Below are 24233 nucleotides of genomic sequence, written 5' to 3'. Positions count from 1 at the left end.
TATAGTTAGCGTTATTATGAAGAGACATGATCAAATTATGGTTGAGTTTTTCTTAACTTTGTCTTACTGGAGGGCGGGTAGGGCAGCAGGGAGTTGTCATGGTGATTATACATTTACCCAGAACCTCCTGCTGGCCTGGTGGGAAGAGAAAGCAGGAAGTCCTCATAAGGAGCTTTACGGTGAGCTTCTATCTTGTTTTCAATATTGTCTGTTTGTATATTAACAATGCTTTATATGTTCATATACTGTTTAACTTTACCATGAAATGCCCTGGCAAAGTAATAAAAATATATTTATTTTAAAATACATAACGTGTGAACGTGTTATAACCCGAATATTTAGATTTACTGTAACCTCGAAGCCTTGAATACTGTGTGTGTGTGTGTCGTGTTCCTACAGTTCTGCTCTGCAGGAAATAGAGTTAAGTCAATTAAGAAAATCTTACAGAAAACCCAACAGCCTGAGAATAATTTACATTTCATTGTTTACTTCCAAGTTCATGTTCAAAAAGGTACATAGTCTCTTTTTTACTTTTTAACAGTTAAAATGTGCTGAAGCACCGCGTTCCTAACTTCTAAAAGCTGCTTAGGACAAATACAGAACATTTCCATGGTAATAATAATAATTTAAAAAACAAAATTGTTTTGTATGTATAATAAAAAGTGTAAAACACCTACACAGTAGAAAGCATTAAACATCACCATTAAAATTAAGGGGGTGGGGGGGGGGGGGGGGGGGGGGAATGTACAAAAGTCTTGTGGACACAGTATTTCAACCAGTGTGTGTCTGGTCCTGGTTGAATACTTCAAAACTAAATTCTTCCTTCCTACGTTGAAATAATCACATGATATTTAAACATGACTGGATATTTATACAACCACTGCCTACACCTATCCCACCTCTCAGATGATTTCTTCTAGAAAGTGAAGGAAGGATGCATGTTAAAATTACTCAAGCGGTGTGTGTGCAAATGGCTGTTTAAAAACCCATCCTTCCTGATTTCATCAAGGTGATCACAGATCATAATTGATTGGATAGGTGACAGCATGGGGTACCAACCAATTACTTTCCCTAGTCCAACCAATGAAGATCTGTGATTACTTCAAGGGAGGGAGGAAGCATTGGAACAGAACAGAGCCTGTGTGGGAGGGATTCCATAGTCTAGTCGAACATGTCGTACTGATCGTCGTCTGACGCTGACTCAGCAAAGTACTTCACTTCCTTCTTGGCACTGCTTCTGCACGGTCGGTCTTGGGATGCCGTGCCGGATTGGCTGAAACGGTTGGAGTGTACATCATCATCATCTGACATGGGGGATGGGGTCACGGCTGCTTTCTTTGACGGTTTCTACACAGGGAGAAGACGAGAAGACTAAGTATCTTGTTGTATGGAAGTCTTCGATTTTTTTGTATCTTCTAATATCCTATATGATTCAATGACACACACAGACACACTCTCTTACTCTGCTGGTAGGGGCTTTGGATGTTTTCCCAGGAGTCTTCTTGGGACTGAAATCATCCTCTTCAGATTCAGACTGCTTCCTCTTCCTCCCTCCGCCTTTACCTACACAGGTAAGGAAAAACACTTTTTATAGTCAGTTTACACTTGTCAATCTTTTCTATTCATAGAGAAATAGAGGTTAAGTTTACTGACTCTGCACTGGTCATTGTGAGGTAAGCCTGTACCTTTGAGGGGTGTTGCAGGCTTCTTGGAGCCGGTATCTGAGTCGGAGTCCCAAACGGACGTGTCCAACTTCTGTTTTGGTGGCTCTTTGGGTACTGGTGCTTTCCTGGGTTTGGGAGCTGCATCCGAAGGCTTCTTCACTGTTGTGGGTAACAGAGAGTGAGCCAATCAATAATAACAAGGATCTCAGCAAGACACCATGTCTGCGTCTAAAAAGGCACCCTATTCCCTATATAGTACACTTTATTCAGCAGCAGCAACATTATCAGTATCTTTTTAACCCTCCTTGGTAGTGAGATTTGTAAGAGGGATTTCTGGCATATCTGGCATTACTCATCTCATATGTATATACTGTATTCTATACTATTCTAACTGTATCTCTGTCCGTTCCACTCTGACATCGCTCGTCCATATGTATATAGTCTTAATTCATTCCTACTTAGATTTGTGTGTATTGGGTATATGTTGGGTAATTTGTTAGATATTACTGCACTGTCGGAGTTGGAAGCACAAGCATTTTGCTACACCCGCAATAACATCTGCTAATCACGTGCATGTGACCAATAAAATGTGATTTGATTTGAGATTTGCATTAGTGTTCCCTCTAGCGGCAGATGTGGGTGTTACCAAAGTCAGAAATTGTAATGTAATAGCGGTCATACAACATCATACAAATTGGAGGATGTATAGTATCATACGTGTTGGAGGACGTATAGTATTATACGTCTTGCTCTGAGACCAGGCTGCTTGTTGTGTCATAATGTCAAAGGAAAGGAGAATTTTGCCTAGAATGTCATGAGAATTAGGTTAAGGTTAGGAAAAAGGTCAGGGGGAAGGTTAACTAAAATGCTAGTTGTCTCCGACACGACTCGAACACGCAACCTCTCGATCGCGGTATACGCCCACCCATCCTCCCTGACAAACCTTCCCTATTGTTCTGTCTTAAGTAAGCAGCCCATTATTTAATTTGAAATGTAAGAAGAACTTAATGAAGGTACACAAATGTACGTCTGTTTAATGTGGCCAGGCTGTAGATACATATTTGGCTTTGTGTGTTACCTTTCTTAGCTGGGACAGGTTTGTCGAAGACAGAGCTGCTGGAGTATGAGAAGGCCTTGTCTTCCTCGCCACTGTCCAACTTCAGATCGTCTGGAAGAGAAGAGTAACAGACATTATCCCTCAGATGAACGCAGGGACTAGGAGCTTATGTACAGACAAAGTCCTTTTTCATAGACAAACACACAAGACAGGAAATAAAAACAAGAAATATACATCTAAACTTTTACTAAAGAAAGTACAAGACGAGGCAAACATGCTGCGCTTGCTGTGTGAACTCACCACTGTCATTGCTCTTTTCAGAGGAGCAGGCTGATTTGGAGGAGGAGAATATACTCTCTGGTTCCTTCTTCTTCTTTGCTGGTGAGACGGTGGTGGTGGTCTGTTTGGGCGGGGGGAAGATATCTTCATCATCATTGCTGTGGTCGTTGTATCGGTCTTTAGTTTCGGAGGAGGCAGTGAAGTCGTCTTTGCAGGGCCGGGCTGGCAAGGATGCAGCATCATCATCATCCTCTTCCTCTCCTCCATCCTCTTCTTCACTGAAGTCAAATGTGTACTTGGGCTTGGCCGCTGAGGAACAGACAAAGTTCATTATAAATGTGGGTGTGTTTTGAATCACATGTTGCAGTTTGATTGATTTGTAATGATTTCTGAAAGGCAGCATGTCCTAATACCCCACTACTAGTGATAAGGAAGAGCTACAGAGTTCAAAGTGTGAGTCAAATCAGTGTTTTGAGAGCTGAGAACCGTAGAATAACCTCCCCTATTGCATATGGATTGCGTCACGCTGCTGTCAGACTTCAGGCTCATCAAGCCAGGGAGAACCAGACTTTCAGACTTTCAAAGAGCTGATGGAGTTTCAAGTTATAGTCACCCCAGGTGACAGACAGCATAGTGTGTAGAATGACAATGAGGCAAAACTATTATGTTCGAATTAGCAAGGCCAGAGAGTTTTCTGACCACGTGACCTGCAAAGGGAAAGGATCACTGCCGTTACATTGCTTTCTAACCAAGGAGCGTGAATTGAGAAGCGAACGGGTAGAGAGGATATCCATCAACACTTGGAGGACAAATGGAATTAAATAAAAAAGCGTCTTTATTGCAAAAAGTAGAACCAAGGCGTTTGGTCTTTCGGATTTTTACAGAAATAAGAATGAGGCTCTTAAACATTTCAAAATGGCCTCAAGTACCAATCACAAAGAATATGCAATTAAAAACATGATAAGTTGATGATTGGTTAAAACAGCTGGGAAAAAACAACCAATCGACTACGTGACTGGACCAGGAAAAACTCTAGGCCAAGTTAATCTCTCGTAGACAGATCTATGTAAACATAACTGGTACAGTACAATCTGTCGTGAAGGAATGGGACGAGCAGCAGTAGTTTCGGTGTCATTACTGGCATCTTTCCAATTTCGGAAGGGGAGGTGACATTCGGCCTGTAACTTGCAAAGTGAGAGAGAGAGCTACTTGTTCCGCTTCTGTTCCTCGTTCTAGCATCTCTTCAGCTCTTCTCTTAATAGGTATAGACCCAGAACTTAAGTCGAGCAGCTGACCAATTACGCAAGACTTTGGTTTAACCGAGATTAGGGCCCAGTTAACTACTGTTAACTGCTGTGATCAGGAAAAATGCCTGTCCCTAGTTCTAACAGGACAGTGAACACGACGAAAACACCCCAAAACAGAGTGAAAAAGGAAGCTACTGTCTGAACTTATCCAACAAAAACCACTCTGTTTTAATGGTGTGTCCTAATGAACACAAGCCAGTAGGTAAGTGGTTACCTGAGGCCCGTTGTGACTTGGTGTCTCGGGGGATGACTACAGGTTCACTGTCCTCCAGGTCGCTCTCTGATTTGGACTCGTCCTCCGACCAGGGGTTACGTTTCTTCACCTTCTTACCAGACGATCCTTTTGGTGTGGGGGGTTTCCTGGATCTGGGAGTACCTGGTATAGAGAACATTTATTCCTTCACATTTCAGGTCTTTTATTTAATAGCCATGAAGTGTGATTAAAAGAAATGAGTGCCAAAGTTTCCTCTAGTGGTAGCACTTCTGAGTCCCAACTACGAATTGCCCCAAGAGGTGGGGATACAATCCTTGGGTCCACCACCTACCTGTCTATCCCTCTCATCTGTCTCCCCCAATTCATGACTGAAGCCCAAAAAGATGACAGACACATGAAAGGAGAATGGAACATCTGCTGACCTGGCTCCTTCTTCTCCTGTTTGACCCGGGGGGCCTTGGGCTTGGCTGGGGTTGGGGCTGGTGTATTAGAGGAGGAGTTGAGGGAGTTCTCCCCTGTTCCCCCGTCTGACCCCAGCACTCCCATCTCATCATCAAACTCCAGCTTCATCAACAGGTCCGCGTCACCCTGAGAGGCCAACACACACACACACACATCATGTGTAATGCCTGAAAACACACAGAGACCAATGCAAACAATGCTGAGCTATGACGGAGGTATACAGTTGAACTAAGCTCATACGGCACTGGGTATAAATCATCATCTTCAATGGTTGGAATTGTCTGGAAACATTACAGACTGGACCTTTAATAATGAAGCATAGAGAGGATCCATCTCAAATATGACATGTTTTACCTTCTTCTTCTTGGTCATCTTCTTGGAGGCGTCAGTCTTCATGGCCTGTGTGATGGTGGGTACAACCCTGCGGCCGTACGGCGATGGCAACGTTTCCTCCAGGTGGAGTTTCTTCACCTTGGGCTTGCCCACCTTGCCCTTCACCAGCTTGGTACCTTTACCTGCACTCATGTCTGCCTGCTCCTGGGCCTCGATTTTCTGTCACATGCACAGGGAGAGAATACACCTCAGTCACTTTTTGTAAATGGGTGAAGTCACTTGTACTGAGGTGATGGTTTATAGTGAAAGGAGATAAAAGCCAAACATTTACGAATAGATCTGCCGTCAGTAAAGCCTGGAGAAAGAACTCTTGAGATTACCCGACTTCTCCCCAACAAAAGCAGTCTCGCACAAGTAGGTATAAATGACAGTAGTCCCTTCTTAAGCAGTGACTCAGATGAGTGACTCTGCTGCACGTAGTGCTGGTACCACTCACATCCAGTTCTTCAATGAAGACAGCCAGGTCTTCCTTCCACAGATCCTCAGGAGACTTCCTCTCCAGCTCATTCAACTGTCCGTTCTGTTGAACAACTCAGTTGATGAAAGACATGGTGCTAGTAACACAGAGCGTGTGGGTTCATTTCCCTCCGCGATCACATACACATATTAAAAAAGTACTGATATTCACACCATATGCTCCAAGAACAAAACACACACAACTGTTCAAAGAGACACTCAGCCCTTGACTACTTGTGTAATGTTGCTGCAAATGAATAGCCCTTTGGGGACGATAAAGATCTATTGAATAGAATTGCAAGTCTTTGACAGTCAGGTGTCTACACCCTTCCTCTCTGAGTCAGTACCTTGCTGTCTCTCTGTCGGAGCAGCTCGTCCACCTTCTCCTTGGACAGGCACCACAGAGGCATGTTGAGGATGTAGTTGAAGTTTGGTCCCGACAACGACACAGAGTCCACAGAGCCGTCACTGTCATTACCGTCACGATCGTCCTCCTCCAGAGCCTATAGCGAGAGACCAGGAACATGTCCAATCAGAATACAGGGTGTTGAAGCGTCAAGCGGTCTCAGCCAGTCACAGGGCTGAATGGTGGACAGTGGCAGGATGCTAACAGTACCTTTTCCTGTGCTTTGGTCCATGCTGCCACGGGGTCCGACTCAAAGCCGTTCTGCACCATCATCCTGATCAGATCCCTCTTAGACTTGTTCTCTATAGACAAACAACATTAATATAGCAGTACTCTAGTACCAAATTGCCAATTGAAATAAATATTGAGGGAGAGACAGAGGGAGAGGCAGAGACAGAGGCAGAGACAGAGGGAGAGGCAGAGGGAGAGGCAGAGGGAGAGACAGAGGGAGAGGCAGAGGGAGAGACAGAGGGAGAGACAGGGAGAGACAGGGAGAGACAGAGGGAGAGACAGAGGGAGAGGGAGAGGCAGAGGGAGAGACAGAGGGAGAGACAGAGGGAGAGGCAGAGGGAGAGACAGAGGGAGAGACAGAGGGAGAGACAGAGGGAGAGACAGAGGGAGAGACAGAGGGAGAGACAGAGGGAGAGACAGAGGGAGAGACAGAAGGAGAGGCAGAGGGAGAGACAGAGGGAGAGACAGAGGGAGAGACAGAGGGAGAGGCAGAGGGAGAGACAGAGGGAGAGACAGAGGGAGAGACAGAGGGAGAGGCAGAGGGAGAGGCAGAGGGAGAGGCAGAGGGAGAGACAGAGGGAGAGACAGAGGGAGAGACAGAAGGAGAGGCAGAGGGAGAGACAGAGGGAGAGACAGAGGGAGAGACAGAGGGAGAGGCAGAGGGAGAGACAGAGGGAGAGGCAGAGGGAGAGGCAGAGGGAGAGACAGAGGGAGAGACAGAGGGAGAGACAGAGGGAGAGACAGAGGGAGAGGCAGAGGGAGAGACAGAGGGAGAGACAGAGGGAGAGACAGAGGGAGAGAGAGGGAGAGACAGAAGGAGAGGCAGAGGGAGAGACAGAGGGAGAGACAGAGGGAGAGACAGAAGGAGAGACAGAGGGAGAGACAGAGGGAGAGACAGAGGGAGAGACAGAGACAGAGGCAGAGGGAGAGAGAGAGACAGAGGCAGAGACAGAGGCAGAGGGAGAGAGAGAGACAGAGACAGAGGCAGAGGGAGAGACAGAGGGAGAGGCAGAGGGAGAGGCAGAGGGAGAGGCAGAGGGAGAGACAGAGGGAGAGGCAGAGGGAGAGACAGAGGGAGAGGCAGAGGGAGAGACAGAGGGAGAGACAGAGGGAGAGACAGAGGGAGAGACAGAGGGAGAGGCAGAGGGAGAGACAGAGGGAGAGGCAGAGGGAGAGGCAGAGGGAGAGACAGAGGGAGAGGCAGAGGGAGAGACAGAGGGAGAGGCAGAGGGAGAGACAGAGGGAGAGGCAGAGGGAGAGACAGAGGGAGAGACAGAGGGAGAGGCAGAGGGAGAGACAGAGGGAGAGACAGAGGGAGAGACAGAGGGAGAGACAGAAGGAGAGGCAGAGGGAGAGACAGAGGGAGAGACAGAGGGAGAGACAGAAGGAGAGACAGAGGGAGAGACAGAGGGAGAGACAGAGGGAGAGACAGAGACAGAGGCAGACGGAGAGAGAGAGACAGAGGCAGAGACAGAGGCAGAGACAGAGGCAGAGGGAGAGGCAGAGGGAGAGGCAGAGGGAGAGGCAGAGGGAGAGGCAGAGGGAGAGACAGAGGGAGAGACAGAGGGAGAGACAGAGGGAGAGACAGAGGGAGAGACAGAGGGAGAGACAGAGGGAGAGGCAGAGGGAGAGGCAGAGGGAGAGGCAGAGGGAGAGGCAGAGGGAGAGACAGAGGGAGAGGCAGAGGGAGAGGCAGAGGGAGAGGGAGAGGCAGAGGGAGAGACAGAGGGAGAGACAGAGGGAGAGACAGAGGGAGAGGCAGAGGGAGAGGCAGAGGGAGAGGCAGAGGGAGAGGCAGATGGAGAGACAGAGGGAGAGGCAGAGGGAGAGGCAGAGGGAGAGACAGAGGGAGAGACAGAGGGAGAGACAGAGGGAGAGACAGAGGGAGAGACAGAGGGAGAGACAGAGGGAGAGACAGAGGGAGAGGCAGAGGGAGAGACAGAGGGAGAGGCAGAGGGAGAGGCAGAGGGAGAGACAGAGGGAGAGGCAGAGGGAGAGACAGAGGGAGAGGCAGAGGGAGAGGCAGAGGGAGAGGCAGAGGGAGAGACAGAGGGAGAGACAGAGGGAGAGACAGAGGGAGAGACAGAGGGAGAGGCAGAGGGAGAGGCAGAGGGAGAGACAGAGGGAGAGACAGAGGGAGAGACAGAGGGAGAGACAGAGGGGGAGACAGAGGGAGAGGCAGAGGGAGAGGCAGAGGGAGAGACAGAGGGAGAGGCAGAGGGAGAGGCAGAGGGAGAGACAGAGGGAGAGACAGAGGGAGAGGCAGAGGGAGAGGCAGAGGGAGAGGCAGAGGGAGAGACAGAGGGAGAGACAGAGGGAGAGACAGAGGGAGAGGCAGAGGGAGAGGCAGAGGGAGAGGCAGAGGGAGAGACAGAGGGAGAGACAGAGGGAGAGACAGAGGGAGAGACAGAGGGAGAGACAGAGGGAGAGACAGAGGGAGAGGCAGAGGGAGAGACAGAGGGAGAGGCAGAGGGAGAGGCAGAGGGAGAGGCAGAGGGAGAGGCAGAGGGAGAGGCAGAGGGAGAGACAGAGGGAGAGGCAGAGGGAGAGGCAGAGGGAGAGGCAGAGGGAGAGACAGAGGGAGAGACAGAGGGAGAGACAGAGGGAGAGGCAGAGGGAGAGACAGAGGGAGAGGCAGAGGGAGAGACAGAGGGAGAGACAGAGGGAGAGACAGAGGGAGAGACAGAGGGAGAGACAGAGGGAGAGGCAGAGGGAGAGGCAGAGGGAGAGACAGAGGGAGAGACAGAGGGAGAGACAGAGGGAGAGACAGAGGGAGAGGCAGAGGGAGAGACAGAGGGAGAGGCAGAGGGAGAGGCAGAGGGAGAGACAGAGGGAGAGGCAGAGGGAGAGACAGAGGGAGAGGCAGAGGGAGAGACAGAGGGAGAGACAGAGGGAGAGACAGAGGGAGAGACAGAGGGAGAGACAGAGGGAGAGGCAGAGGGAGAGGCAGAGGGAGAGGCAGAGGGAGAGACAGAGGGAGAGACAGAGGGAGAGACAGAGGGAGAGACAGAGGGAGAGACAGAGGGAGAGACAGAGGGAGAGACAGAAGGAGAGACAGAGGGAGAGGCAGAGGGAGAGACAGAGGGAGAGACAGAGGGAGAGACAGAGGGAGAGACAGAGGGAGAGGCAGAGGGAGAGACAGAGGGAGAGACAGAGGGAGAGACAGAGGGAGAGGCAGAGGGAGAGGCAGAGGGAGAGGCAGAGGGAGAGACAGAGGGAGAGACAGAGGGAGAGACAGAAGGAGACAGAGGGAGAGACAGAGGGAGAGACAGAGGGAGAGACAGAGGGAGAGACAGAGGGAGAGACAGAGGGAGAGGCAGAGGGAGAGGCAGAGGGAGAGACAGAGGGAGAGACAGAGGGAGAGACAGAGGGAGAGACAGAGGGAGAGACAGAGGGAGAGACAGAGGGAGAGACAGAGGGAGAGACAGAGGGAGAGACAGAGGGAGAGACAGAGGGAGAGGCAGAGGGAGAGGCAGAGGGAGAGACAGAGGGAGAGACAGAGGGAGAGGCAGAGGGAGAGACAGAGGGAGAGACAGAGGGAGAGGCAGAGGGAGAGACAGAGGGAGAGACAGAGGGAGAGCGATGCAGGTAAAATTCTCACCGATTGTGATCTTTCCTTCAATCTTCTCCAGTACAAATCGTGCCTGATTGGACAGTTTGGAAGCCTCCGCCCCCAGGCTCCCCACTAGCCAATCCTTCCTCAGCTTGTAGTAGTGCAACCGCAGCTCAAAGAACTCCTTGAGAATGTCCTGGACCGAGTCATACCTCTTCAGACAGCCCATGTGGTCAAACAACACCTGAGGGGAGAACAACTACTTTAGATAGTTCTCCTTTCCAAAACAGGTTTAAAACCATGAAACACCTCAAAATGGTTTTCCCTTTTTAGATCATAGACTCATTCCAAAGAATCCCGTCATCTGGACAGATGTGATTCCTATAATAGGAGAGCACTTCATCCAAAGAGGTGTGTATAATGAATAAACAGTGGGAGTCAATACAGCTATAAGCTCAACTCAAATACAGGGTCATATTCATTAGAGTAAACCGATTTGCTACGGATAATGAAACCCAGGCATTTATTATTGAAGAAGCTCAGGTAGTTTCTTCCTGTTTCAGTCCGTTTTCTTCTGTTTGGTGTCAAGTGAATAGGACCCAGATTTGAGGAGGGGTACTAACCATGGAGTTGCAGGTGAGGCTGGACTGTAGCTTGAAGACTTTGTGTAGTCCAGCAGCCTCGGCCTGGGCCAGCTTCTCCTCTGACATGCGGACCACAAACTTGACGGTTTGGTCCGTGTGGTACTCCTTATAGTCATTAATCAGAGCTGGAGTCTTGTCTGTCCCCTGGAGCATGGGCTCTAGTACCGACTCTTTGTAGGCCTGGAGGGAGGGAGGAGAGAGGAGGGGAGAGAGAGAGAAGAGTGAGAGAGGAGGGGGGAGGAGAGAGAGAGAAAGAAGGGCAGGAGGAGAGAGAGAACAGAGTCCATTACAAGAACTAACAAACACAACATCGCAGCATAGAAACAAAAGTTCAACATCTCCTTCATTCATTCCGTCAAAGCAGCTAGACGACCAGAAGTGCTGGACAGGTGTGATATATCCTGTCCTTAGCAATAGTGTACCTGTGTCCAGGTGCGAACGGGCAGCTCAGTGATCTCAATGGTGTTCTTGTCCAGGACAGAGATCTCTCCACTGACCATGTACTGGTTCTGACCCAACTCATGGATCACGCCTTTAAAGTTCTTATAGCTGGGCAGCTGGGAAAGGAGAGACATAGGAATATTCAGTCATTATGATAAATGACTTACTCATAACATGATTAACACAAATCTTGATTATCGTTCCCAGCGGTGGACCTGCTGAAGTTCTGGATAACCAACAGCAGACACAGAAAGTTGGTGGTTTATCCAGTTCTATCAAAAAATGTTTTTAGATCCAAAATGACAATTGATTTAGCTCAAGGTTTTAATGTATAATGGTATCAATCTACAAAAATATTAATCGGAGTTGATATGCTTTAAGCAATTAAATCCTAAAACCAAATGGACAATAGCGCTGCTTGTGTGTCCACAACAAATTTCCCCCCTGGGACAATAAAGTTGATCTTATCTTATGTAATGAAATACGTTTGAAAGTTGTAAATGTTCACCATGGGCAGAGGGTCCTGCATGTTGAGCATGCGGTACAGGTTGTTGACTATCTCTCTGTGGTCGTAGTTGGGGATCTTGCAGGCCCAGCCCGTCCCGATGCCCTCGGCCCCGTTCACCAGCACCAGAGGGAGGATGGGGATGTACCACTCTGGCTCCACCTTTTGGTTGTCATCGAACAGGAACTTCAGCAGGCTGGAGTCCATCGCTGGGAACAACATCTTGGCCAGGGGACTGAGGAAGTGACATTACTTCATAATAAATACATTTTTAAAGCATTTTGAGTTTTAATGTGTTTTATGAAAGGTGATGTATAAACAAAGTTTACATGAAATGTATCATTAACCTTTTTTTAAATCAAGCAGGTATGACTGCACTTCAGGATGGCACAATGGCCCATACAAATCATTCAACAAGTAGACCAATCAAATAGCTAGCACAAATCTGTTTTGACCCTCGGAGGCATTACCTGAGCATGGTGAAGATGTAACGGGGGCTGGCAGCATCCTTACCCCCGTTTATGCGGGTACCAAACTGACCCAGCGGCTGCAGGATGTTGACGTTGTTGCTGCCCACAAAGTTCTGGGCCAAGTTCACAATCGTCATCAACAGGGATTGCTGATCACACACAAACAGAGGAACACATGTCAAAACAGTGTTGTTGTGGGAAACACAAAGTCTCTTCAGACAGTATTGATTTAAAGTGGAAGATAGCTCTCTAAGTATATTTCATCAGTGGTGTAAAGTACTTAAGTAAATATACTTTAAAGTACTACTTATGTAGTTTTTTGGGGTATCTGTACTTTACTTTAATATTAATATATTTTGACAACTTTTACTTCACTACATTCCTAAAGAACATCATTTACTTTTTACACCATACATTTTCCCTGACATCTAAAAGTACTCGTTACATTTACAATTTTTAGCAGGAGAGGAAAAGGGTCCAATTTCACACAATTATCAAGAGAAAATCCCTCATCAACCCTACTGCCTCCAATGATTAATGTCTGAGTGTTGGAGCGTGCCCAAGGCTTTCCGTAAATAAATAAAAAACAAGAAAATGGTGCCATCTGGTTTGCTTAATATAAGGAATTTGAAATGATTTGTACTTTAAATAATTTACTTTAGATACTTAAGTATATTTTAGCAATTACATTTACTTTTGATACTTAAGTATATTTCAAACCAAATACTTTTAGATTTTTACTCAAGTAGTATTTTACTGGGTCACTCACTTTTACTTGAGTCATTTTTTATTAAGGTATCTTTACTTTTACTCAAGTATGATGATTGGGTACTTTTCCACCACTTTATTTCATATATCTCAGTAAGTATATTTCATATATCTCAGTAAGTATATTTCATATATCTCAGTAAGTTAATTTCATATATCTCAGTAAGTTTATTTCATATATCTCAGTAAGTATATTTCCTATAGATCAGTAAGTACACTGCTCAAAAAAATAAAGGGAACACTTAAACAGCACAATGTAACTCCAAGTCAATCACACTTCTGTGAAATCAAACTGTCCACTTAGGAAGCAACACTGATTGACAATAAATTTCACATGCTGTTGTGCAAATGGAATAGACTAAAGGTGGAAATTAAAGGCAATTAGCAAGACACCCTCAATAATGGAGTGATTCTGCAGGTGGTGACCACAGACCACTTCTCAGTTCCTATGCTTCCTGGCTGATGTTTTGGTCACTTTTGAATGCTGGCGGTGCTCTCACTCTAGTGGTAGCATGAGACGGAGTCTACAACCCACACAAGTGGCTCAGGTAGTGCAGCTCATCCAGGATGGCACATCAATGCGAGCTGTGGCAAAAAGGTTTGCTGTGTCTGTCAGCGTAGTGTCCAGAGCATGCAGGCGCTACCAGGAGACAGACCAGTACATCAGGAGACGTGGAGGAGGCCGTAGGAGGGCAACAAACCAGCAGCAAGACCGCTACCTCCGCCTTTGAGCAGGAGGAGCACTGCCAGAGCCCTGCAAAATGACCTCCAGCAGGCCACAAATGTGCATGTGTCTGCTCAAACGGTCAGAAACAGACTCCATGAGGGTGGTATGAGGGCCCGACGTCCACAGGTGGGGGTTGTGCTTACAGCCCAACACCGTGCAGGACGTTTGGCATTTGCCAGAGAACACCAAGATTGGCAAATTCGCCACTGGCGCCCTGTGCTCTTCACAGATGAAAGCAGGTTCACACTGAGCACATGAGACAGACGTGTCAGAGTCTGGAGACGCCGGGAGAACGTTCTGCTGCCTGCAACATCCTCCAGCATGACCGGTTTGGCGGTGGGTCAGTCATGGGGTGGGGTAGCATTTCTTTGTGGGGCCGCACAGCCCTCCATGTGCTCGCCAGAGGTAGCCTGACTGCCATTAGGTACCGAGATGAGATCCTCAGACCCCTTGTGAGACCATATGCTGACACATGCACATTCGTGGCCTGCTGGAGGTCATTTTACAGGGCTCTGGCAGTGCTCCTCATTGCACAAAGGCGGAGGTAGCGGTTTTGCTGCTGGGTTGTTGCCCTCCTACGGCCTCCTCCACGTCTCCTGATGTACTGGCCTGTCTCCTGGTAGCGCCTCCATGCTCTGGACACTACGCTGACAGACACAGCAAACCTTCTTGCCACAGCTCGCATTGATGTGCCATCCTGGATGAGCTGCACTACCTGAGCCACTTGTGTGGGTTGTAGACTCCGTCTCATGCTACCACTAGAGTGAAAGCACCGCCAGCATTCAAAAGTGACCAAAACATCAGCCAGGAAGCATAGGAACTGAGAAGTGGTCTGTGGTCACCACGTGCAGAATCACTCCTTTATTGGGGGTGTCTTGCTAATTGCCTATAATTTCCACCTTTTGTCTATTCCATTTGCACAACAGCATGTGAAATTTATTGTCAATCAGTGTTGCTTCCTAAGTGGACAGTTTGATTTCACAGAAGTGTGGTTGACTTGGAGTTACATTGTGTTGTTTAAGTGTTCCCTTTATTTTTTTGAGCAGTGTATATTTCCTATAGATCAGTAAGTATATTTCATATATCTCAGTAAGTATATTTCATATAGCTCAGTAAGTATATTCCCTATAGCTCAGTAAGTATATTTCATATAGCTCAGTAAGTATATTTCATATATCTCAGTAAGTATATTTCATATAGCTCAGTAAGTATATTTCCTATAGCTCAATAAGTATATTTCATATATCTCAATAAGTATATTTCATATATCTCAGTAAGTATATTTCATATATCTCAGTAAGTTAATTTCATATATCTCAGTAAGTTTACGGACCTCTCCGTGATGGTAAGCAGACATCTCTGCTACTGAACCAGCCAGCTGAGCCACCTTCACCTCCCTCTTATCATTCCTCTTCATACAGGTGAACAGCACTTTCCTCTGGCCTGGCTTCAGACCTGCACACATGACATCATCAAAAGGGAACCACACCACACATCTCTTCAAAGAGAATCACAAGTGGACCGCATGAGGAATAGGTGTTGCAACAAACAGCTAATGGGGATTCAAATAAACAAATGATACACGTCATCAATAGGGGACCACATCACACACAAACAATGCATCAAGAGGACAGTGAAGAACTCTGTTAAAAACAAGTTTCCAGGCTTCTCAATTCCCTTATTAAACTTCAAAGCCATTTGACAACAAACACAACAACAAAAACTACTAAGACAGAGTGTCCAGGGAGATAGTCTAGTGGATCGATGCATACGTACCGTCCACTAAGGATGGGATGGATCTCTCGTTGTCGGAGTTGGAGAAGAGGATAAGTTCTTTGTTGATGAAGTCGTTGTAGGAGAGGTGTTTCGCCTGCGTGCCGTACAGGTATTGCTGCATGGGGACAATAAAAGGATGAAATGTAAAGTGACTTGAATTAGGGCTATGATGTTGTTATGGTCTTATCAGTGCCACAAGGGAGAGCAGTGTCTACTTTGCATGAGCGACCGACAGCAAAGAGTCATTTACAAAACTGTGTTCCGTGCAGGTATTGCTGTAGGATGAGACAGAAATAAACAGAATTGAAGCAGTGCTCTGATGATGTCACCGGTGTTAGACCTGGCTCTGATGAGATTCACATGGGGAAAGCAGCTGCTACTTTACATCAGTGATAGACAGTAGAGAATTTTCAGGAAATATTTCCATTTCAATGCTTAGGATATCTGGGTAACACAGACTGTACACAAATCCTCAGAGGCTTGTGAATCTGAGCCAGCTAAAGACTCTAAACAAGCTGCGATACATCATGGTCCAAGTAACTCCCATGGTGGAGAGATCCCTGTATAAAAACACAAACATCTAAACAGTCTACATCCTCTTCCTTTAATCAAACTCCAATATCAAAATGTCTCTCACTGGGTGCATCTCAATAAGTCTGTTGCTTCCTCTCCTTGTCTCCTTTCCTTCATCTGCACTGATGTGAATGATCTGGACAGTCTCTCACAGTGCAGATGGAACCTAGACGTTTCAGTGAAGCACACTTGTGTGATGAGTAACCGCTGCAGAGACCTGAAGATTTACGCAATAGGAGGTATGCAAAACTTGATATACTGGCTGTATTTCTGCCTACTTGAATGGTGAATATCTCAGATACACGTGAAAACATGAAATGACACCGGGAATTGATAGAACATCACTCAGAGATGCACAAATACAATATAACACAAAAAAGTGGATAAATCTTTTGTTTATTAAGCTAAGCGGGCTAACAGTCTTCCTGCATGCAGGAGACCCGGATTTGAACCCAGTCGGTCACACAGTCAGTCCCACTCACCTCTGGCAGGCCGTGCATCCTCCTCTGTCTCCTGTCCTCCATGAAGTTAGTGAGCCACTCCTTCCTGTCGTCAGTCTTCTTCTTACTGAACGCCTAGAGACAGACAGCAATAGATAGATCAGTTAGTGTCAGTCAAACGAAATCACTGTCAGTCCTCTCTCCATTTGGCAAGGATCTCTCAAGTAGAGCACTGACAAATCACAAAGTCAAAACAACATCTCAGGTGTGAGTTGATAGAAGTTTTGAAGAAAGCACTAAGTGTGTGCACAGCAATCCTAGCTTGAGGAATATATTTTCTAAAATGTTTTAGCCATTTCAGAATTGATTTTCTAACTTTTCTAGACATTTGTTCTGTACATTTACAGAAAGCGTGTTCAGAAGACCATGCCAGGGAAAAGGAGAGAGAGTGGTATCCATGTTAAACCCACCAGTGTGATGGCAGCATCGTCCTCTGTCCCGGCGTATCTAAACATGATCCGGTGTTTCTCCATGTCTGCAAAGTACTCTTTGGCCTCCTTGCTTGTGCTGGTACCCAAACCTGGAACACAAGCAATCAAACACTCAAACCCTTTTCACAGTACCGTGGCAACCCAAACTGTGCTGGCTGGCTCAGATATTTTTCCCCCACATTGTCCTTTCCAGCATGCTCCAGCAAATATGGTGGATGTATATTCAGGCCAGTACAGTAGAGCTTGGCTCGATTTGCCTCAGTAGTATGAAACAGAATAGCTTCTAACAATAATGGTTAGTTTGGAGGAATATCCACATGTGATGAACAAACCTTTGTAGTACTTTATATGCCAGGTTTTAAAGTTGACCGTCTGTTTCTTCCACTCGTCAAACTCTGGAATGCTGTAGAAAGCATGCTCCTGTTTATTCTTGTTCACCTGCAGGAAAGAGTTAAAAGCAGCATTACAACCATGCTTGCTAGTTTTAAGTCAATCTAAACGTTGTTCGTGTTTTATAACAGTTGAAAGTTAGTTGCCATAAGCTGAAATCAGAGGTCAAGACTGTGTCATGTAGTCCTTGTCCTATGATGGAGGTTTCAGCCGGTGTAGATTTGCAAACACTGAAGAGTTCAAGCCAAGGGGAAGTGGTAGGGAGAAAATTGGGTGTGGCTGTACCAATGTATGAATCTTACTTTGACTATATAGAATGTGTGTAATAGCCCAGAACCCCTGCTATTACCTGCGTGAGTCTTACCTTAACGATGGGCGTGATGAACTCCTCCAGGAAGGTGTGTTTGAGCAGGGATGGCCAGTTGTGATGGAAGAAGTTGATGAGCAAACCCTTGATATGGGAGCCATCCTGATCCTGTCAGCAGATCATCAACACAAACACACACTATTAGTATGGATTGTTATGACCCAAGGGTGCATCCAAAAGGATAGCCTATTCCATATGTAGTGCACTACTTTTGGTGCATTACACCATACTATATAGGGAATATCATGCCATTTCAGAGTAACCTTAGAGTGTAACTTCAACAAAACAAGGCTTTGAACATGCATACTGTATGAAAGATGCTTTACGCTCATTGTTGTTACAATTATTGATGATGAAAATCCCAAGACATCAGTCAATTGTAGACGTCAGTCGTTGGTGGGATTGATTAAGTGTTAGAACCTGATCGGTCATGATCATGATCTTGCCGTAGCGTAGGGATCTCAGAGACTCTGGGTCGTCGTAGCTCTTCTTGTACTGCAGACCCACGATCTTGATGATGTTGTTGATCTCTGCGTTCTCCATGATCTGGTGGGAAAGAGAAAAATGGATTGTGTCAGTGTTTCCCCTAACATAATATAGGCAGGGTGGGCCACCCTAGCTCTGGTGGAGTTTGGCCTCAGTTGATCTTAATTTCCTTTTCAGTTGACCTCAATTTCCTTTTCAGTTGACCTCAATTTCCTTTTCAGTTGATCTCAATTTCCTTTTCAGTTGACCTCAATTTCCTTTTCAGTTGACCTCAATTTCCTTTTCCTTTTCAGTTGACCTCAATTTCCTTTTCAGTTGACCTCAATTTCCTTTTCAGTTGACCTCAATTTCCTTTTCAGTTGACCTCAATTTCCTTTTCAGTTGACCTCAATTTCCTTTTCAGTTGACCTCAATTTCCTTTTCAGTTGACCTCAATTTCCTTTTCAGTTGACCTCAATTTCCTTTTCAGTTGACCTCAATTTCCTTTTCAGTTGATCTCAATTTCCTTTTCAGTTGACCTCAATTTCCTTTTCAGTTGACCTCAATGGTTATTGCCCCACATTTGGGAAATAATTGATGTAAATCCCTTCAGTAATTATCTCTTTACAAGATAATTTATTATTGCCGTGTACGTCTGATAGCTACTTGAATAATTTAGATTGTAATCACCCATACACTCTCCCAGACAACTTTTTTTATTTATTTTTTTATTTCACCTTTATTTAACCAGGTAGGCTAGTTAAGAACAAGTTCTCATTTGCAACTGTGACCTGGCCAAGATAAAGCATAACAATTTGACACATACAACAACACAGAGTTACACATGGAATAAACAAAACATATAGTCAATAATACATTAGAAAAATAAGTCTATATACAATGTGAGCAAATGAGGTGAGATGGGAGGTAAAGGCAAAAAAAGGCCATGGTGGCGAGGTAAATAGAATATAGCAAGTAAAACACTGGAATGGTAGATTTGCAGTGGAAGAATGTGCAAAGTAGAAATAATGGGGTGCAAAGGAGCAAAATAAATAAATAAATACAGTAGGGGAAGCGGTAGTTGTTTGGGCTAAATTATAAATGGGCTATGTACAGGTGCAGTAATCTGTGAGCTGCTCTGACAGCTGGTGCTTAAAGCTAGTGAGGGAGATAAGTGTTTCCAGCTTCAGAGATTTTTGCAGTTCGTTCCAGTCATTGGCAGCAGAGAACTGGAAGGAAAGACAACCAAAGGAGGAATTGGCTTTGGGGGTGACCAGTGAGATATACCTGCTGGAGCGCGTGCTACGAGTGGGTGCTGCTATGGTGACCAGTGAGCTGAGATAAGGCGGGGCTTTACCTAGCAGAGACTTGTAGATAACCTGTAGCCAGTGGGTTTGGCGACGAGTATGAAGCGAGGGCCAACCAACGAGAGCGTACAGGTTGCAATGGTGGGTAGTGTATGGGGCTTTGGTGACAAAACGGATGGCGCTGTGATAGACTGCATCCAGTTTGTTGAGTAGGGTGTTGGAGGCTATTTTATAGATGACATCACCGAAGTCGAGGATCGTTAGGATGGTCAGTTTTACGAGGGTATGTTTGGCAGCATGAGTGAAGGATGCTTTGTTGCGATATAAGAAGCCGATTCTAGATTTAATTTTGGATTGGAGATGCTTAATGTGAGTCTGGAAGGAGAGTTTACAGTCTAACCAGACACCTAGGTATCTGTAGTTGTCCACATATTCTAAGTCAGAGCCGTCCAGAGTAGTGATGCTGGACGGGCGAGCAGTGATCGATTGAATAGCATGCATTTAGTTTTACTTGTGTTTAAGAGCAGTTGGAGGCCACGGAAGGAGAGTTGTATGGCATTAAAGCTCGTCTGGAGGTTAGTTAACACAGTGTCCAAAGAGGGGCCAGAAGTATACAGAATGGTGTCGTCTGCGTAGAGGTGTATCAGAGAATCACCAGCAGCAAGAGCAACATCATTGATGTATACAGAGAAGAGAGTCGGCCCGAGGATTGAACCCTGTGGCACCCCCATAGAGACTGCCAGAGGTCCGGACAACAGGCCCTCCGATTTGACACACTGAACTCGATCAGAGAAGTAGTTGGTAAACCAGGCGAGACAATCATTTGAGAAACCAAGGCTGCTGAGTCTGTCGATAAGAATGTGGTGATTGACAGAGTCGAAAGCCTTGGCCAGGTCGATGAATACGGCTGCACAGTATTGTCTCTTATCGATGGCGGTTATGATGTCGTTTAGGACCTTGAGCGTGGCTGAGGTGCACCCATGACCAGCTCTGAAACCAGATTGCATAGCGGAGAAGGTACGGTGGGATTCGAAATGGTCAGTGATCTGTTTGTTAACGTGGCTTTCGAAGACCTTAGAAAGACAGGGTAGGATAGATGTAGGTCTGTAGCAGTTTGGGTCTAGAGTGTCTCCCCCTTTGAAGAGGGGGATGACCGCGGCAGCTTTCCAATCTTTGGGTATCTCAGACGATACGAAAGAGAGGTTGAACAGGCTAGTAATAGGGGTTGCAACAATTTCGGCAGATCATTTTAGAAAGAGAGGGTCCAGATTGTCTAGCCCGGCTGATTTGTAGGGGTCCAGATTTTGCAGCTCTTTCAGAACATCAGCTATCTGGATTTGGGTGAAGGATAAATGGTGGGGGCTTTGGCGGGTTGCTGTGGAGGGTGCCGGGCAGTTGACCGGGGTAGGGGTAGCCAGGTGGAAAGCATAGCCAGCCATAGAGAAATGCTTATTGAAATTCTCAATTATAGTGGATTTATTGGTGGTGACAGTGTTTCCTAGCCTCAGAGCAGTGGGCAGCTGGGAGGAGGTGCTCTTATTCTCCATGGACTTTACAGTGTCCCAGAATTTTTTTGAGTTAGTACTGCAGGATGCAAATTTCTGTTTGAAAAAGCTAGCCTTAGCTTTCCTAACTGCCTGTGTATATTGGTTCCTAACTTCCCTGAAAAGTTGCATATCACGGGGGCTATTCTATGCTAATGCAGAACGCCACAGGATGTTTTTGTGCTGGTCAAGGGCAGACAGGTCTGGAGTGAACCAAGGACTACATCTATTCCTAGTTCTAAATTTTTTGAATGGGGCATGCTTATTTAAGATGGTGAGGAAGGCACTTTTAAAGAATAGCCAGGCATCATCTACTGACGGGATGAGGTCAATGTCATTCCAGGATATCCCGGCCAGGTCGATTAGAAAGGCCTGCTCGCAGAAGTGTTTTAGGGAGCGTTTGACAGTGATGAGGGGTGATCGTTTGGTCGCAGACCCATTACGGATGCAGGCAATGAGGCAGTGATCACTGAGATCTTGATTGAAAACAGCAGAGGTGTATTTGGAGGGCGAGTTAGTTAGGATGACATCTAGGAGGGTGCAGGTGTTTACGGATTTGGAGTTGTACCTGGTAGGTTCATTGATAATTTGTGTGAGATTGAGGGCATCAAGCTTAGATTGTAGGATGGCCGGGGTGTTAAGCATGTCCCACTTTAGGTCACCTAGTAAATCAAATCAAATCAAATTTTATTTGTCACATACACATGGTTAGCAGATGTTAATGCGAGTGTAGCGAAATGCTTGTGCTTCTAGTTCCGACAATGCAGTAATAACCAACAAGTAATCTAACCTAACAATTCCACAACTACTACCTTATACACACAAGTGTAAAGGGATAAAGAATATGTACATAAAGATATATGAATGAGTGATGGTACAGAACGGCATAGGCAAGATGCAGTAGATGGTATAGAGTACAGTCTACATACATATGAGATGAGTAATGTAGCGTATGTAAACAAAGTGGCATAGTTTAAAGTGGCTAGTGATACATGTATTACATAAAGATGGCAAGATGCAGTAGATGATATAGAGTACAGTATATACATATACATGAGATGAGTAATGTAGGGTATGTAAACATTATATTAAGTGGCATTGTTTAAAGTGGCTAGTGATACATTTTTACATCATTTCCATCAATTCCCATTATTAAAGTGGCTGGAGTTGAGTCAGTATGTTGGCAGCGGCCACTAAATGTTAGTGGTGGCTGTTTAGTAGCATGAGCTCAGAAGATAGATGGGGGGCAATCAATTCATATATGGTATCGAGGGCACAGCTGGGGGCAGAGGGAGGTCTATAGCAGGCGGCAACAGTGAGAGACTTGTTTCTGGAAAGGTTTATTTTTAGAAGTAGAAGCTTGAATTGTTTGGGTACAGACTTGGATTGTAATACAGAACTCTGCAGGCTATCTTTGCAGTAGATTGCAACACTGCACCCTTTGACAGTTCTATCTTGGCGGAAAATGTTATAGTTAGCGATGGAGATCTCAGGGTTTTTGGTGGTTTTCCTGAGCCAGGATTCAGACACGGCTAGGACATCCAGGTTGGCAGAGTGTGCTAAAGCAGTGAATAAAACAAACTCAGGGAGTAGGCTTCTAATGTTAACATGCATGAAACCAAGACTTTTACAGTTACAGAAGTCAACAAATGAGAGCACCTGGGGAGTGGGAGTGGGGCTAGGCACTGCAGGGCCTGGATTAACCTCTACATCACCAGAGGAACAGAGGAGAAGTAGGATAAGGGTACGGCTAAATGCTATACGAACTGTCCGTCTAGCACGTTCGAACAGTGCATATTGAGGGCATATTGAGCAGGGCTAAAAGCTCTGCAGTGAAATAAGACAGTAATCACTAACCAGGACAGTAATGGACGAGGCATATTGATATTAGAGAGAGGCATGCGTAGCCAAGTGAACATATGGGCTCAACCTAACGGCTCTCTAGACACCCACCTGTTTGTGTGTGGCCTCTCGTACATTCAGGATCTTTCCTCTTAGTGGGAAGACACCATAGCGATCTCGCCCGATGACGCCGAGCCCAGAGACGGCCAGGGACTTGGCTGAGTCTCCCTCAGTCAGGATCAGAGTGCATTCAGACGAGTGTTTACCACCTGGGGGTGAAGACAGAGGTAAAACGTGCAGTTGAGTGAGAGTTTAAACAGTGTTTTTTTTATTATATATATTTTTTTGAATATCCAAAACATACAATATACTTGCAGTGAAGCCGCTCAACAACTACACCAGTCATCCAACAGACTCCCATTCAGAGCGACACACAGAAGCATCCAGGGTCCATGCCCTGCTCATGGGCACGTCAACAGATCTTCCCACAAGGCCAAAAAAGACAGGGACGCAAACCCTCCAAGATCCCCCCACAGTTTCACATAGCTGTCCCTCCACCATCCGAGACCCCTCCCACAGCCACCCTGCCCCCCAAGAAAAAGTCAATAATAAAAAAGAAAATGAATTCCATTCCCCACCCCCAAGAACCCCCCTAATGCACCAACAACCAATAAAATTAACTCATGAGAAAAAAGAAAAAGACAAAAGGAAACAACAACGCAAATAAAACAACTAAAGACATAAAGGACAACTAAAATCATAACAGCAAGGCCAACTGTATATGTTTGAGTGCATGTCTGGCACTATTTACACATGTGTGTGTGTGTGTGTATTTGAATGAGAGTGTGTGTATATGCATGTGTACAAACACCTGCACTGCATCAGCCTCAGGTAAACCAGCATTAGCTGTAAAAACACTGCCCCTCATTGTCATTCAGACTTTTTATTATGTTTTATTTTTTATACTTTTATCTTTGACCATCATTCTATCTCCCGCCCAGCAACTCCACTCCCACCTGTCTCCAATTCCACATCCCAACCCTCAGCTTCCCTCAGCCCATCCCCCCCTATCTCTGCTGGCTACTCTCTTTGGATTTCTATACAACATACACTACCGTTTAAAAGTTTGGGGTCACTGAGAAATGTCCTTGTTTTTGAAAGAAAATCTATTTTTTTGTCCATTAAAATAACATCAAATTGATCCGAAATACAGTGTAGACATTGTTAATGTTGTAAATGACTATTGTAGCTGGAAACAGCTGATTTTTAACGGAATATCTACATAGGCGTACAGCGGCCCATTATCAGCAACCATCACTCCTGTGTTCAAATGGCATGTTGTGTTAGCTAATCCAAGTTTGTCATTTTAAAAGGCTAATTGAGCATTAGAAAACCCTTTTGCAATTATGTTAGCACAGCTGAAAACTGTTGCCCTCATAAAGAAGCAATAAAACTGGCCTC

At 45.8% G+C, this 24233-nt stretch overlaps 1 protein-coding gene across 2 annotated transcripts in view; it reads right to left on the bottom strand.

Annotated features, from left to right (window-relative positions):
• Positions 1-467: 467 nt before the first annotated feature.
• LOC129831023 (DNA topoisomerase 2-beta-like) overlaps positions 468-24233 on the bottom strand; it is a 48890-nt gene continuing 25124 nt past the window's right edge. For both annotated transcript variants that reach the window (XM_055894000.1, XM_055894001.1), the window contains exons 12-35: positions 22884-23041; positions 18035-18160; positions 17612-17722; positions 17190-17295; positions 16837-16946; positions 16409-16501; positions 15354-15468; positions 14911-15032; positions 12083-12231; positions 11616-11847; positions 11089-11223; positions 10646-10846; positions 10071-10266; positions 6449-6540; positions 6180-6335; positions 5813-5896; positions 5338-5535; positions 4944-5109; positions 4522-4683; positions 3022-3309; positions 2743-2832; positions 1686-1823; positions 1463-1563; positions 468-1347 (exon numbers count right to left, since the gene is read on the bottom strand). In XM_055894000.1, the coding sequence (XP_055749975.1) occupies positions 1162-1347; positions 1463-1563; positions 1686-1823; positions 2743-2832; positions 3022-3309; positions 4522-4683; positions 4944-5109; positions 5338-5535; positions 5813-5896; positions 6180-6335; positions 6449-6540; positions 10071-10266; positions 10646-10846; positions 11089-11223; positions 11616-11847; positions 12083-12231; positions 14911-15032; positions 15354-15468; positions 16409-16501; positions 16837-16946; positions 17190-17295; positions 17612-17722; positions 18035-18160; positions 22884-23041 (3515 nt within the window). In that variant the 3' untranslated portion in view covers positions 468-1161. The remainder of the gene's footprint in view (positions 1348-1462; positions 1564-1685; positions 1824-2742; positions 2833-3021; positions 3310-4521; positions 4684-4943; positions 5110-5337; positions 5536-5812; positions 5897-6179; positions 6336-6448; positions 6541-10070; positions 10267-10645; positions 10847-11088; positions 11224-11615; positions 11848-12082; positions 12232-14910; positions 15033-15353; positions 15469-16408; positions 16502-16836; positions 16947-17189; positions 17296-17611; positions 17723-18034; positions 18161-22883; positions 23042-24233) is intronic.

This window comes from Salvelinus fontinalis, chromosome 32 (assembly GCF_029448725.1).
Source record: "Salvelinus fontinalis isolate EN_2023a chromosome 32, ASM2944872v1, whole genome shotgun sequence".
In the NCBI taxonomy this organism is placed as follows: domain Eukaryota; kingdom Metazoa; phylum Chordata; class Actinopteri; order Salmoniformes; family Salmonidae; genus Salvelinus; species Salvelinus fontinalis.
Note: the sequence above shows the minus strand (reverse complement) of the source record. Positions and strands in the feature narration are given on the sequence as shown.